Raw genomic sequence first — 15,542 nt, 5'->3', positions numbered from 1 at the left:
ACTGTCTACTGTGATATATGGTTTTGATTTGATTGGTTGGTTGTATTGCTATGCTGCTTTCCATTCAAATGAATACCGAAGCTGCTTACAAACAATAGATAACAATAACATCACAAATACAGCATAAATCATATTCTGTAATTAACAAATCATCAATAAAACAAATACAGGTTGGAGGAGTTGCCCGTTGGTGACCAGGGGCCAGGTGGTTGGGACTGGCTGCAATGGAACCACCCAAGGATAGAGCAACAGGCAGATTCAGCAAGCCATCACCCAGGCACTCTGGGCCAGCCTCACCTCCAGATCCAGTGCCACTCCTTGCACTGCTCTTTGCCTATGACCTGGATGACCCTCCAGTCCCCAAAGAGGCACCTGCTGATCAGTCTGACTGAGCTGGCACTGACACCTTCTCCATTGCTTAGGACATGGAGAGATCCATGCCACTGCAAAGAGACCACTCAGGTTTAGTCCACCCAAAGGCATTCCTGTTTGCTTGCCCAGTCCAAAGAAATGTCCCACTTGCTGCACTGAAGCAGTACCTGTCCTGCTAGTTTATAATAGGAGCCAAGGGTGTGTGTGTGTGTGACTTGTTGGATCAATGTTTAGCTTGTTAGGCATGTCTTGCACCTGCTGTGCCTTCGACACCTGTTTTGCTTATGTATTGTTGTGATTTGAGCATTAAAGCTTTTAGTAGAAACATCTGAGTTCTCCATCCAACAGTTATTATGTGGTCCTACCTTGCGTCCCATGCTTTTTAAACATCTGCATGAAACTTTTGGGCTGAAATGTTATCTGTATGGTGATGACACACAGCTCTATCTCTCATTCTCATCTTAAAGGAAGTAGACCTGTAGGCCTGGGTGGTAGAAGCTTGAATGAATATAGATGAGATAGCTGGCTTCATAGCTTGGAATAAAAAGCTCAGACTATCTTGTTTGAAGCTTAAGTGCATGGAAGATGTCAAGGATGGTCATAGATCATTGATAAGATGAATATGTTTGGCATGCAGAAGGTCCCATGTTCAGTCCCCCACATGCACTGTTAAAAGGATCAGGTGGACATAACCTCTGCCTGGAGAGGTGCTGCCAGTCAGAGTAGTCAGTACTGGGTTAGATGGACAAATAGTCTACAATGGCATAAGGTGGTTTCCTATGTTTGCTACTTTCTGAACTTTGCATTGCTTTTTCATTTTTTTTAAGCAGCATGTTTATCGTTAAAAGAAATTGTTTGGTTTCAGCATTTTCTATTCTTAGTTTTGCATTGATGACAGATATAAGGGTGTGGATAGCAGGGTGTGATTGGAGTTGGCTGGTGTGCCCCCCTCCCTTGAGAAGAGAACCTTAGTTTGGGACAAACATCAGTGAGGTGAGATAATCCATCACTTCTGAGCCCTGTTCTCCAGTGATGGATGGATAGATTGGTAAAGTAACTCAATAATCTTCATTTTTTTTTCTTCTCGGGTTATTCACAGATCAGTGAGCGCTGTCGTTAATAAAGCTATGGAATGCTTTTGTGTCCTTGCCCATATTATTTCTCAAGTTTTGACAGGACAAGACTTTTAATTTGAAAATAACCTTTGTGTTGAAACATGCCCTCCTAAGCATACAAAGTCCTTTGTGAGTGTGGCACTCCACAATCTCATGTTGAGCAGTGAAATCCTTCTCGCAAAACATTGTTTGGAATAATTCTAGCATTTAAGAAATAGCTGCTGGCTTGCAGATGTTGAAGCTCTCAGAGCTGAACTGGATGCTTGTTTTGAATATATCGGATAAATGCAGAAGTTGGTGCTATTGATTTCAATGACACTTGTGCTCATGAAATGAATGTAGGGCAGCTCAAATCCCATTGAAACTATAGGAGGCTTAACTGCACTGTTTAGAGCATCTCCATTGAAATTCCTTCTAGAAAGTTCAATAATTAAGAGAGCCCATGTGGTTAAGGGACTAGGACCAGCGGGAGCGAGGTTCAAACCCTTATTCAGCTTTGAAGCTCCCAGGGTGACCTTGCTCCAGGCTCTTATTTCTCGGCTTCTTTTTATTTATAACATTTATATCTCCCTTCCTCAAAGAAGCTCTGCAGCACACATGGTCTCTGCCCCACCTATCCTCAAAACAGCCCATGAGGTAGATTGGGCTGAGAGAAAATGAGCAGCCCAGGGTCACCTGATGATAAGGTTTTTGAACCCGAGTCTCTTTGGTTGCAATCCAACACTCTAACCACTACACCACACTGGCTCTTGACTTGGTTTGTGGGGATAAATATGAGAGTGGGCCCAGGGATGGAGGAAGGGGGGTGCGGTGGGGGCAGGCCACTCCGGGTGTCACTACTGGGGGGGGGTTTACAAAATGCTGGGCAGCATTCACTGTGGGGCCTGCAGCGCATCCGAGCCACACATCTCTCCCGGGAGTGACGTGGTGGCTTGGGCATCCACAGGCTCCATATTGCCCCATGCTGTAGGGCGGCTTAGTGGGAGGAGGCAGGCAGACTCCTCAGAGGCCGCGCGGAGCATCCTGCCCTGGCTGGCCCCACCCCTGGGAGCGGGGCACGCATGCCATCCCAGGCGCCCAATCAACTTGCTCCGCCACTGCGTGGGGCAAGATAAAATGCATATAACGTTGCACACTCCTTGAGGCAATGGTGGGATACAAAATGCATTATTTCCCCCCTATTATTATTATACTGCATAAAATAAATCACGGTGGTTTGCATATGTAAAATACAGCAGCAGCAAACCTATAAACACTTGCATGTTCTTACTTTCAAAATAAAAAACCCATAAATAGATGTTCATTTACGTAACCTGTTCTCTGTGGGTTGCCCCACTGAAGGAGAGGGTAGGTGACGTGAGGAATGGACTGCCTCCCCACCTCTGTTTTGGGTCCCATCCGCAGTTGGCATGTGGGCCCCCAGCAGATTATCCCAACAAAATGTTGTCCTCAATGCAAAAAAGTTCTCTACCCAGACCTAGGCTTTTGCTGACCTCTATTTAGTTACTTTGTCTCTTTTAATGCTAACTTTATTGGCATTTTATTAGTAGCTGGATCTTCCTTTGTCTTGCTTTAGTTCCTTTTTTTGTTCCTAAGAGGTTATGGTCACATCTGCACCATAAATTCCACACGCTGTTGTACCACTTTAAGAGTAATGGCTTCCCCTAAAGAATACTGGAAACTGAAGTTTGTTAAGGCTGCTGGGAATTGTAGTTCTGTGGGGGGTGGTCTCCTAAGAACCCTCAGCAAATTACAGTTCCCAGGATTCTTTGGGAAAGCCTTGTCTCTTAAAGTGTTACAAAAGTGCTTTAAATGCGTGTTGTGATTGTGATCCGAAATGTGCATTAGTTCAAATCTAATCTCTGCTATGAAGTCGCTGAATTCACATAGGCATGCGATGCTTCCTCATTCTCAGTACCTGTATCTGTAATATTGTTGATAGTAGTTAATAATGACTTACCATGCACAGTTCTTGTAACTAGATAATTCTCTGCCTACAACTAGATAATGCGTGTGTGGTGTTTTGTACAATTAAAAGCGCTTTGTTGTTGCTTTCAGCTGCTTTTTGTGAGCGTTTTGGAGATCTTTGCTATAAAAAAGTGTATATATATATATATATATATATATATATATATATATATATATATTTTCCCACAGGCCACCTATTTGTTATCCAAACAAAGCATGTGTGTTTATGTGTGTGGTGAGTTAAAAATCAAGATGTCAGATAGACATCTGCATTCCCCCTCCCCAGATACTCAGGTCCAGGAGTATCACATCACAGTAGCATAGTCCTCCTGTGGCAAAAGATGGAGTAACCCTGAAGCCTCTTTCTTTCCTTGTAACATTAGTGTTTTAATTAAAGAAAACAACCAGTTGGAGGCAGTTACTTTCTGTGAAATGTAATGAAGATTTATTTTAGGGAGTGACCTTCACTGTATTAGCTCCAGCAGTAATCAGTAGAATTAATAGAATAATCAAATTATATACAAACTCATAAATCACTGTGAATGTGCTGTCAAAAGTTCAGCTATTAATGGGGTCTATTGTTTTGCAGCTGTATTTGAAATTGCAGCTGCTGATTCCTTGGCTTGATAGGAATTGAAATGGCATTTAAAGGCTAGAGATGATTGGGGGTGGGGGGCGGGGAATTACTAGGCCAAAATTTTTCGCAACTGTTAATTTAGCTGTAATGCAGTTTGATGTCACCAGGGCAAAGTTGAAACACAGTGCGTAACAGGCGCGATCTTTCAGCAAAACCTGAATTATTGGCTGAGACAGTAGCCAGTTAATTAGAGGAGAATCAGTTTAAACGTCTGTCATTTAGGGTTAATAGTATCAGAGTTACCTTGTACTTTGGTTCTAGCCAAATCAGCCTATTGTAGAATAAGAAATTGACAAGACAGTTTGCTTGATTTTCATATAGATTTCGACTTTTAAAGAGCATTAGAGAATTAATTCCAAATTGTTTCACCTGTCTTATTTCATATATTTACTACAATTACATACAGTCTTGTTGGCATATAATCAAATAGTTATGGAACAAAGGCAAAAAGGGTGAGATGGAAGAGAAAAAGAAGCAAATCTGGTACCAGTTCTTACATTGTGTTACATAGGAACCAAATAGAAATTGATCCCAACCAAATTAGTAATGAGGGCTTTGGTGTTTCACCTCTCCCTCTGATACAGCTACATCAGTGTTGGTGTAGTCAATAGATAAGATGGCAAATTGTTCGTTTTCATTACAAACTGAAATGTCATGGCTAGAGCATTGGTCAAGGACTAAGGAGACCCTGGTTGTAATCAACTTTACATCATGCAATTCACTTGGTGATCTGGGATTACCTTACTCACCATTTCTCAGCGTAACCCAAATCATAGGACTGTTGCAAGGCTAGGTAGGAGGACAAATTACATGCAAGGGACAAAGCTGTAACATAAAAATCCAGGAGGTGGAGCTCAACGTAGCACTAAGGAGATAGTTCCATCACCTCAGGTATTTGTGCCTGCCTGATGGAATAATTTCCCCCTCCTCCCCTGCACTCTGTTCTGACGGTTTCCCCCACTTTTCAGAGCAGATTTGGAGAAGTCACAGAGGCAACATGGGAAGGAGAGTGGGGGTGAAAGTCCCATTGAGCTAGCAGGGGTCTTTGTGTTGGCTTCCGTTAGCAGCAACATCTTAGTTGCATCCTGCCCAGGATCTCCATGGCTTGTATCTAATTCTAGACCCATGGAAATTAATGAATAGCTTAGTCCCATTAATTCCAATGGGTCTACTCTGAATAGGACTTGGTTGAATACAGTCCTATATGTCTCTAGGAGCCTTCAATATTCCTTTCACTGCAAGATGTTGTTGGTAGGGAGCTGCCCTTGCTATTGAAGTGAACAGGAAATCTGAACACCAGGGTAGCTTTCCAGATGTTGCTGGAGTACAGTTTCTATCTTCTGTAGCCATGGGCCATGTTGGCTGGAGTCTGAAACATCTGGAGGGCCCCACGGTCCCTGACCTTGCAGTACACACAGGGGATGTTAAACAAGATTCCCACCTATGCCCATTTGCAGAATTGAAGCAGGCACAGCCTACTTCAAGTGCCCACCCCCTGCCCAGATTCTGTTCACCCCACATCAGCCCTACACTGCTGGATATATGTTTTATGTGTGTGTCTGTGTCTGTGTGATCTCCATTTAATAGATTAGCAAAGAGTTGCCGGGCACTACTCAGAAATCTGTAGAAACCAAATAAAAATAAGTTATTTTTTAATGAATCATGTAACTTGTGAGTTTGGACCCATCATGCCAAAAAGTGGATAAAGTCATGTCAAAGTCACATTTTGGTCCACCATATTGAATCAAAATAGCGCATGGCATCTAAACATTGTCAGAGACCACTGCACCCACTTTGGGAACCCTTGTGCCAAGTTTGGTGACAATACCTCAGTAGGATACAGACTTATGCCCCAAACCGAGTGAAGTCATGATTTTGGTTCACCATCTTGATTTAAAATGGTGGCTAGTGACCCAGTGTCAACAAAGACTTCTCCCTCCACCTTGGTAACCCCGTACTGAATTTGATGACAGTATCACAAGAGGTGGTCAAACCTATAGAGAACAATTGGACAGGCGGGCAGGCAAACTACTTTCCAAAAATATATAGTAGATTAGATTAAGATACACACTTTATGTGACCCATCCCAGAGTCTTTTATAATAAGGTGTTTTTGTTGAATGGTTTATTTAAATGTAAAGGTTCATCATTGTTTCACCCGATGTGTATGTCTTTAAGGGGCCAAAGCAAGGGCCAGAGCAAGATAACGAGACCCAGCTTTGCAGCTGTGAAGCATAGCAGGTGCTGCTGAGTTGTATTTGATTAAGGTGTGTCAGCATTTGGGTGTAGTATATAAGGAGCAGCACCTAGCTCTCCCATTACCCTGGGGGATGGGTTGGTGGTTGGGTCTGGTTTGGTTGTTAATGTACTTAGTGTAAAAGGAGTTTTTGTTTTTCTTATTAAAACCTTATTTAAGTTATTTTTGAGTCCTTTCTTTTTAATGCATGGTCTCCCCAGCAAGCTCTCTGCAGCGTTACCATACTGCAAACAGCCAACATCTTTGGTTATGGGCCCAGCTGCTGAGTGGATGACTGCATATTTTTGGACTCTGAGAAAGGTTTGAAAACTCCTTCTCCTGTTAGCGTAGTTCTGTGGGTCTGGAAGAGTTCCAGAATGGTTGACCGGGTTCCTGAAGCTGAGAAGGCTCTGGTCTTCCCACAGCTAACAGATGAGAACTATAGTTTATGGTCTTTTCGCGTGGAGGCGCTTTTGACCTCTAGAGAAGTATGGACCTATGTAACTGATGACCCTCCTGACCCTGTGACTAACGCTTGGTCGAAAGGAGATGCAAAAGCCAGGGCGATAATTAATTTGGCAGTCAGCGACCAGCAAGTAGTCTATATAAGAAATAAGAAAACTGCCAAAGAAATGTGGGACAGTCTTGCAGCAGTGCATGTTAGAAAAGAGTCAGCATCTGCATTGACGTTTTTCAAGCAGTTGTACCAGACGAAGTTGCAGCCTGGTGGTGATTTGGCAGCACACTTGAGACGTCTGGAGGCAATACGCGGCGAATTAATTCGAAGGGACATGGACATACCTGATATTCAGTATGTTTTTATCATTCTTTGTTCCCTTAATGAGGACTTTGATGGTATAGCTAGCCAGATATCTGCCGTTCCACCAGCACAATTAACTGTGGAAGGGGTAACGGCAAGATTAATGGGCGAGTTGGACAGAATGGAGGCTTGTGCCATAAGCACTCCTATTTCCAGAAGTAATGAGGAACGCCATATGCAAACTTGTGGTGATACAACTGTATTTAAAGCTGCAAAGCGTTGTTGGTTCTGCAATAAACAAGGACATTTTGCAAAGGACTGCAGATCCAAAAGAAAGCAAAGTACTCCCAAGCCTGTTTCTGTTCGTCAGTCACGGTTGTCAGCCCAGCAGCCGACATCGTATAGTAGAGACAGAAACGAGCCGCGAGTTTTCCATGCTAGGACAACAGATCGTAAAAGACTTAAACGTGCCAAGTGGAAGTCTTTTGTTGTGGACTCAGGAGCATCTCAGCATATTTGCAACGATCGAAGCTTGTTTATTTCTTTCGAAGAGGAAATTGGTAATGTACATTTAGCCAATTCACAAGTCTTGCAGTCGCTTGGCAGGGGTACTGTTAAACTTGACTCTTTAAACATTACAATAGCGAACTGCATTTACTGCCCGTCAGTGGACAATTTATTGTCAGTAAGGTGCTTTGCTCGTCAAGGCATAACTGTGCGTTTCTTAAAGTCAATGTGTGAGTTTTTCGATGGGAACAAACGTCTATTATATGCCCGGGAATCTGATGGTTTATATAGACTGTATTTTCGCACCTACTCCCAATCACCTATAAATTGCAGAGCAGCACAGTCAAGCCAGGGGTTGAGGAATGTAAGGCCTCATTCCGGGTGTGTCCACGAGGCACACAGAATTCTGGGACACCTGAATTTTGCTGATGTAGTTAAGACAAAGAATATTGTTAATGGCCTCAACTTAAAACCATGTAAATTATTTATGCAATGTCTATCGTGTTGCAAGAATAAGATTAAGGTTGCACGCAAGGGTAGGTGCTCAGATAGGAAAGTAACTGAGCCATTTGAGCGTGTACATTGTGATTTAGTTGGGCCACTCCCACCATCATTAGGAGGTTCTAAGTACTGGCTTACTCTGATAGACCAGTATAGTAGATATTGTTGGACTTATGCAATAGCTGAGAAGTCCCAAGCATTTGAGAAGTACAAAGTTTTTTGCAACTGGGTAAAAACGCACTTTAACAAACCTATTAAGAACCTGTTTTCTGACCGGGGTGGAGAATTTGTTTCTGAGGATTTTGAGAAATTCCTGGAAGCGCAGGGGACTACTCATGAGTTATCTTGCCCCCGAAGTCCCTGGCAAAATGGGCTTGTTGAAGTTGTGCAGCGTGACCTACAGGCAGGGGTTAAAACGTATCTGCACGATGCTAATCTGCCCAAAGACTTTTGGGCTGAAGCGCTTAATGCGTTTTGTTATGTTAGAAATCGCAGTTATCATTCTGGTTTAGATGTCACCCCCTATGAGAAGCTGTTTAAAAAACGCCCTAATCTGAAATACCTACGCATTTGGGGTTCAGATGTAATTATGCATTATCCCGCTAAACAGAAATTGGGTGAGCGCAGTGTTCAGGGAAAATTAATGGGCTACCAGCAGGGGGCATACAGAATTTACATACCAGCAACTGGCAAATTTCATATTACCAGAAGCATGATACAAACTGTAAATTGGAATGGAGTTGCTGTCTTCCAAGATACTGATGGTATAGATAATACTGAGGAAGAAGAGGAAGCAGCAGCAGCAGCAGCAGGAAATGGTGCTTCTGAATTAATGGAAAAAGACAAAAAGTCTGTTGAATCTGATTTGTTTGATGATTTAAAGTCACAGACACCTGAGGGGAGGTTAGATTCTCTTGAGTTTTCTGACCGTGAGCTTAGCCTACAGGCATCTCTTCAATCTGATAATGATTTACAACCTGAAACTAGTGGTTCACTTAGTCCCATTAAGTCTGAGGAGTCTGACTCTCCTTCTGGACTAAGACGTTCAGATAGAAAGAGACAGAAGCCACAACGTTTTGCATATGAACATTTTAATACTGTGTATGCCAATAAGGCAGTTTTTGAGACAAAAAGCTACAGTGATGTTCAGAAATTACCTTAAACACACCAAACATTATAGGTTGCAGTCTACAACATGGATTGACAAAGGTTTTGAATTTTTCTGCGATGCATCTCATGCAGTGGAACAAAATAATTGCAGGGGTGTGTCTGGTATGGTGTTTTGTTATAACGGTTGTCCATTTGAATGGAAGTCCCAGACACAAACCATTATTTGTCTCTCCACAACAGAGAGTGAATTATGTGCATGCGTTCAGGCCACTCGTGATGTAGAATGGTATCTGCAAGTATTTGCAGACCTACAGATGCAAGTAACACTACCAGTAAAAGTTTACCTTGATTCCCAGAGCGGGCTTGCCATCCTGTGTTCAGAGACCAATACGCAGCGCACTAGAGTCTTAAGGTTACGTTTACAGTTTGTAAAGAAACTAATAGCTGACGAAATGATTGTATTTGAATATGTTCCAGGTGACAATCAAATTGCGGACATTTTTACTAAAGCACTTCCAAAGGTTACACATGAAAGACATGTACAAAGTATGCTTTATGTTTTTGTTCCACAATGATGAACCGCAGGGGAAATGTTGAATGGTTTATTTAAATGTAAAGGTTCATCATTGTTTCACCCGATGTGTATGTCTTTAAGGGGCCAAAGCAAGGGCCAGAGCAAGATAACGAGACCCAGCTTTGCAGCTGTGAAGCATAGCAGGTGCTGCTGAGTTGTATTTGATTAAGGTGTGTCAGCATTTGGGTGTAGTATATAAGGAGCAGCACCTAGCTCTCCCATTACCCTGGGGGATGGGTTGGTGGTTGGGTCTGGTTTGGTTGTTAATGTACTTAGTGTAAAAGGAGTTTTTGTTTTTCTTATTAAAACCTTATTTAAGTTATTTTTGAGTCCTTTCTTTTTAATGCATGGTCTCCCCAGCAAGCTCTCTGCAGCGTTACCATACTGCAAACAGCCAACAGTTTTGTGCATAAGTTGTTCACATACTACAGTCATACCTCGGGTTGAATGCGCTTCGGGTTGAGCGCATTCGAGTTGCGCTCCGCGGCAACCCGGAAGTAACGGAGTGCGTTACTTCCGGGTTTCGCCGCTTGTGCATGCGCAGATGCTTAAAATGACATCACGCGCATGCGCAGAAGTGGCAAAAAGCAACACACACGAGCGCACAGACGTGCCATCGCTAGTTATGTTTGCTTCTAGATACGAACGGGGCTCCGGAACAGATCCCGTTCGTATCCAGAGGTACTACTGTACTTCTCCATTCGTTCAATGCTGGTGTCTTATCATTGTTTAATGGTAAGCCACCTCAAACTCACAGAATTGCAAAGCAGGGTAGATATTTTAAAATAATATATAATATTTGCCCTTGCAATTAACATGAAACCTCTGGATTTGCCAGTTTTGGTATAAATACTGGGCAATTTGCATTCTGCCCTTCCCTGAAGCTTCATGTTCTTCATTTATGCCCCCCATCCTCCAGCAACTATCTCAGGGCTGCACAGTTGGAAGGGTTCAGTTCAGAGTTCAGTTATTAATAAATAATGTAATATAGTGTAGCATAATATGTGCTGTCTGTGTGTGAAACATACACAGACACATGTTTAAATAAATTCCAAGTACAATACTGTGCTGGATATCTGTTCTACATATTGATTCATCTAGATGCTGCGTAAAAACCTCTAGGGCTGATTTAATTGAAAAATTGACCGTGCCTCATTGCTTCTATTAGATCTTCACTCGTTAGTTTACCGTTTTTAGACAAACATTTGTCTAATAAACACACATGTTTAGCTGGCTGTGTTGAATTGCCAAACACCATGTCTCCAGTTACGTGAGCAAACAAATCTAATTGATTTTCCTATGGAAATGTTATTCTTTTTGAACACACACACACACACACACACACACACACACACACTTTTAAAGAAAAAGACCAGGACCTCATTTATTTCTTTGGTGCCTCTTGGTTTCTCCTGAGCATTCTCTTGTGTGTCTTCAGTTTCTTAGCTATATTAACTCCCTTTTCCCCTGTTTTGTGACCTTGCTCTCAACTGAGAGAGAATTGTTTGACTCACTTTTTAAAAGACACCATCCACGTGTCTTAATCACTTATGAATGGATCTGATTTTCATTTCCTTTTATAAAATCAGGAGTGAATTGCCACAGAAATATTAGTACAGGAATGCTATTTTAGGGTTAGATTTATTCTGGTAGTGCAGAGAGGAGCAAAGTACAGTGGTACCTCAGGTTAAGTATTTAATTTGTTCCGGAGGTCCGTTCTTAACCTGAAACTGTTCTTAACCTGAAGCACCACTTTAGCTAATGGGGCCTCCTGCTGCTGCCAGAGCACGATTTCTGTTCTCATCCTGAAGCAAAGTTCTTAACCTGAAGCATTATTTCTGGGTTAGCGGAGTCTGTAACCTGAAGCGTATATAACCTGAAGCGTATGTAACCCGAGGTACCACTGTATATGGCAAAGTTATCTTGGCCAGCCCATTTTATTATGGCGTGCAAGCAGCTCCATCTGAAACAAACTGCCATTAAAAGGTGCATGGCTAATGGTGATTGGATTGCGGGGGCAGGGTGGGGGAGAGGCAGGGATTTGGTGGGGTGGCTGGGGAGGTTTGATGGGTTGAGATGGTTAGTGGATCCATGCCTGTTTCTTGGGCCTTGCTCAGCTTTGTTTTTTAAAAAATCCATAAACAAATAAAAATAAAATAAAATAATGAATAAATGAAATATTTAATAAGCTCTATCTTCCCATCAAGTGATGGTTTCTTAAGAAGTCTAGAAAGATGCAAATTGGCATTTGCACTGCAGTCCTTGACACATTTACCCAGAAATAAGTCCCACTCTGTTCCATGGAGCTTACTGCTAGGAAAGCATGCATAGGATTGTGGTCTTCATGTGGCTTTAGTTATATAACGTACATCATGAATTGTTTTGAATCATTGCAAGCTACCTTGTTTGGAGAAGATAGAATTCATGCCCGCCAACATTTCTCCGATGAAAATAGGTACATCCTATTCCATAATGATGATTTTACTATGTATACCGCACACATCTTACTGGGTTGCCCCAGCCACTCTGGGCAGCTTCCAACATATGTAAAAACATAATAAAACATTAAAAATTAAGCTCTACCTCACTTTCAAATCAGAGCCAGTGAAGGCAGTGAAGGACCTGTGTGAATGCCTGGAGGCGGTTGAAGGATGGATGGCAGCTAACAGATTGAGGTTGAATCCTGACAATCCCTGTACTTGTTTTGGGGGACAGGGGGTGAGCAGCTGTGGGGGACTCCCTGGTCCTGAATGGGGTAACTGTGCCCCTAAAGACCAGGTGCACAGCCTGGGAGTCATTTTGGACTCACAGCTGTCCATGGAGGCACAGGTCAGTTCTGTGTCCAGGGCAACTGTCTACCAGCTCCATCTGGTACACAGGCTGAGACCCTACCTGCCCGCAGACTGTCTTGCCAGAGTGGTTATCTCCCGCTTAGAATAATGCAATGCGCTCTGCGTGGGGCTACATTTGAAGGTGACCTGAAAACTACAACTAATCCAGAATGCGGCAGCTAGACTGGTGACTGGGAGTGGCTGCCTAGACCATATAACACCGGTCCTTAAAGACCTACATTGGCACCCAGTACGTTTCCGAGCACAATTCAAAGTGTTGGTGCTGACCTTTAAAGCTCTAAACGGCCTTGGCCCAGTATACCTGAAGGAACGTCTCCACCTCCATTGTCCAGCCCAGACACTGAGGTCCAGCTCCGAGGGCCTTCTGGCAGTTCCCTCACTGCTAGAAGTGAGGTTACAGGGAACCAGGCAGAGCACCTTCTCGGTAATGGTGCCTGCCCTGTGGAATGCCCTCCCATCAGATGTCAAGGAAATAAGCAACTATCTGACTTTTAGAAGACATCTAAAGGCAGCCCTGTTTAGGGAAGTTTTTAATGTTTGGAATTTTATTCTGTTTTTAGTCTTCTGTTGGGAGCCACCTGGAGTGGCTAGGGAAACCCAGCCAGACGGGCGGGGTATAAATAATAAAATTATTCTTAACATTAAAAAAACCTTCCCAATACAGGATTGCCTTCAGACAGCTCAGGAGTCAGATAACTCTGTATCCTCCAACATTTCTCTAGTGAAAATAGGGATGTCCTAATGTCCTAAGGAAAAGCGGGACATTTCGGGATCAAATCAGAAACCAGGATGGCTTCTCTAAATCAGGAACATCCCTAGAAAATAGGGACACTGGGAGGGTCTGGGAATTGTAATTTATTTACATCTCACCCCTCATTTTTTTTATTTTATTTCTGATGTTCTTCTAGGATGTGTGCAGTATTTGGCGGTGTCTATTGTCTCCGCCATCCTGTGCAGTGCCTTGTGGTGGACAAAGAAACTAGAAGGTAAGGCTAGCAAGAATTAACCTTTCTCTCCTTTTTATATAAATATATATACACAGAACTGCAAGATGAAAAATGCTGGAGTCAATTTTTTAAAAATGGTTCTTCAAAGATCTTCCTTGGTATTAATAACACATCAACCTTGATTAAAAGTAATTTGTGTATAGGTCCTCCAGAACAAGGAAAGTGGGTTTAGAATATAGAAACTAAATTAATTTCCCTGCGATATTACTGCAGCCTCCTTCCTGATCACCCAAGCTTGGAAGACAAATCATTTCGGTTGCCGGGGGTCTGGTGATGAGTGATGTTAGTTTTCCTTGTGGCCTTACCTACTCTAATTGATTTTCATCAGATGACAACAAAGCCCTCTGTTATTGCATTTTTAAAAATGAAGCTCACCCAAAGACTCATCAGATTAATCTTTGCTGATAATGCATGTCACTCTAAGAGAAAAGGCTTTAATGAGTTTTTAGGTAGATTGTTGTCATAAACTATGTTGCCCTCTTACTGTAGGATGAATTCTTTTTACAATAGTATCGGGCCTCTGGGCAACTTTTTAAAAAGTTGGATCAAAATTGGCTGATTTTTTTTGCTGTGGGAATGGAATTCACTTCTGTGAAAGGGTCTATTAGAAAGAATGTGTTGGATCCAGACTTATTCTGCTTAGAGGAGACCTACCAAAATCAGCGGGACGTCTGCCATAATGAACATAAAGCCCACTGATCTCAGTAGGTCCACTTTAAGCATAGCTAAGTCTGAATCACACACAGCATCTGCATATGTTGGCTAGACTTGTGACTAAATGCTCATCAGTGTGTGTGTGATGTACTACAAGCTAGGCTTCCCCCAACCCCACTTAATTAAGCAAGAGCAACTCATGCACAATTTGCTTGCTTGACAGCCTGCCAGCTACCGTAAATTTCGCTCCATAACACGCAGATTTTTCCTCCTAGAAAGTAAGGGGAAATGTTTGTGCGTGTTATGGAGCGAATGCCTACAGATGGCGGGGGAATCTGCTGCAGTTGTGAGCAGTCCGTGGCTCGCTTTGAAACAGCAAAGCGGGTGTAAGCGGCTCCTGTCAACTAGCAGAGCCGGGGAGGAGGGAGAGAAGCAGAGCGGGGTTGGCAGCTTTAAAACAACCCCGTCCTCTATGTCCCTCTCTCCTCCCCACTGAGCTGCTAAGTAGCAGCAAAGCTTTTCAGCCAGCCTAGCCAGGAGGAGGGAGAGAAGCAGAGCAGGGTTGGCTGCTTTAAAACAACCCCGTGCTCTCTGTCCCTGCCTGCAGTTTTTTGCTGTCCAATTTTGGATTAGCCATTGTAGGGGCTGTGTGTGTGTGTGTGCTTGAGCTATCATTCTCCTCCTCCTGCTTCCCGTTCACTCTCCCTGCACCCCTGCGCTCTCCCTCCGACTTTAGAATTGACACTCTGTGTGTGTGTGTGAGAGGGCTCCTTCTCCTTCTCTTGCTTCCGTTCACTCTTCCTGCGCCCCTGCGACTTTAGAATTGACACTCTGTGTGTCTGTGTGTGTGAGAGGGCTCCTTCTCCTTCTCTTGCTTCCGTTCACTCTCCCTGCGCCCCTGCGACTTTAGAATTGACACTCTGTGTGTCTGTGTGTGTGAGAGGGCTCCTTCTCCTTCTCTTGCTTCCGTTCACTCTTCCTGCGCCCCTGCGACTTTAGAATTGACACTCTGTGTGTCTGTGTGTGTGAGAGGGCTCCTTCTCCTTCTCTTGCTTCCGTTCACTCTCCCTGCGCCCCTGCGACTTTAGAATTGACACTCTGTGTGTCTGTGTGTGTGAGAGGGCTCCTTCTCCTTCTCTTGCTTCCCGTTCACTCTCCCTGCGCCCCTGCGACTTTAGAATTGACACTCTGTGTGTCTGTGTGTGTGAGAGGGCTCCTTCTCCTTCTCTTGCTTCCGTTCACTCTCCCTG

The 15,542-nt window shown here is 43.3% G+C and overlaps 1 protein-coding gene across 1 annotated transcript in view; it reads left to right on the top strand.

The window, feature by feature from the left end:
- CHM (CHM Rab escort protein) overlaps positions 1-15,542 on the top strand; it is a 79,583-nt gene that overhangs the window by 38,042 nt on the left and 25,999 nt on the right. The window contains exon 9 of the mRNA XM_053373480.1: positions 13,540-13,617. Coding sequence (XP_053229455.1) covers positions 13,540-13,617 — 78 coding nt within the window. The remainder of the gene's footprint in view (positions 1-13,539; positions 13,618-15,542) is intronic.

The sequence above is a fragment of the Podarcis raffonei genome, chromosome Z (assembly GCF_027172205.1).
Source record: "Podarcis raffonei isolate rPodRaf1 chromosome Z, rPodRaf1.pri, whole genome shotgun sequence".
In the NCBI taxonomy this organism is placed as follows: domain Eukaryota; kingdom Metazoa; phylum Chordata; class Lepidosauria; order Squamata; family Lacertidae; genus Podarcis; species Podarcis raffonei.
Note: the sequence above shows the minus strand (reverse complement) of the source record. Positions and strands in the feature narration are given on the sequence as shown.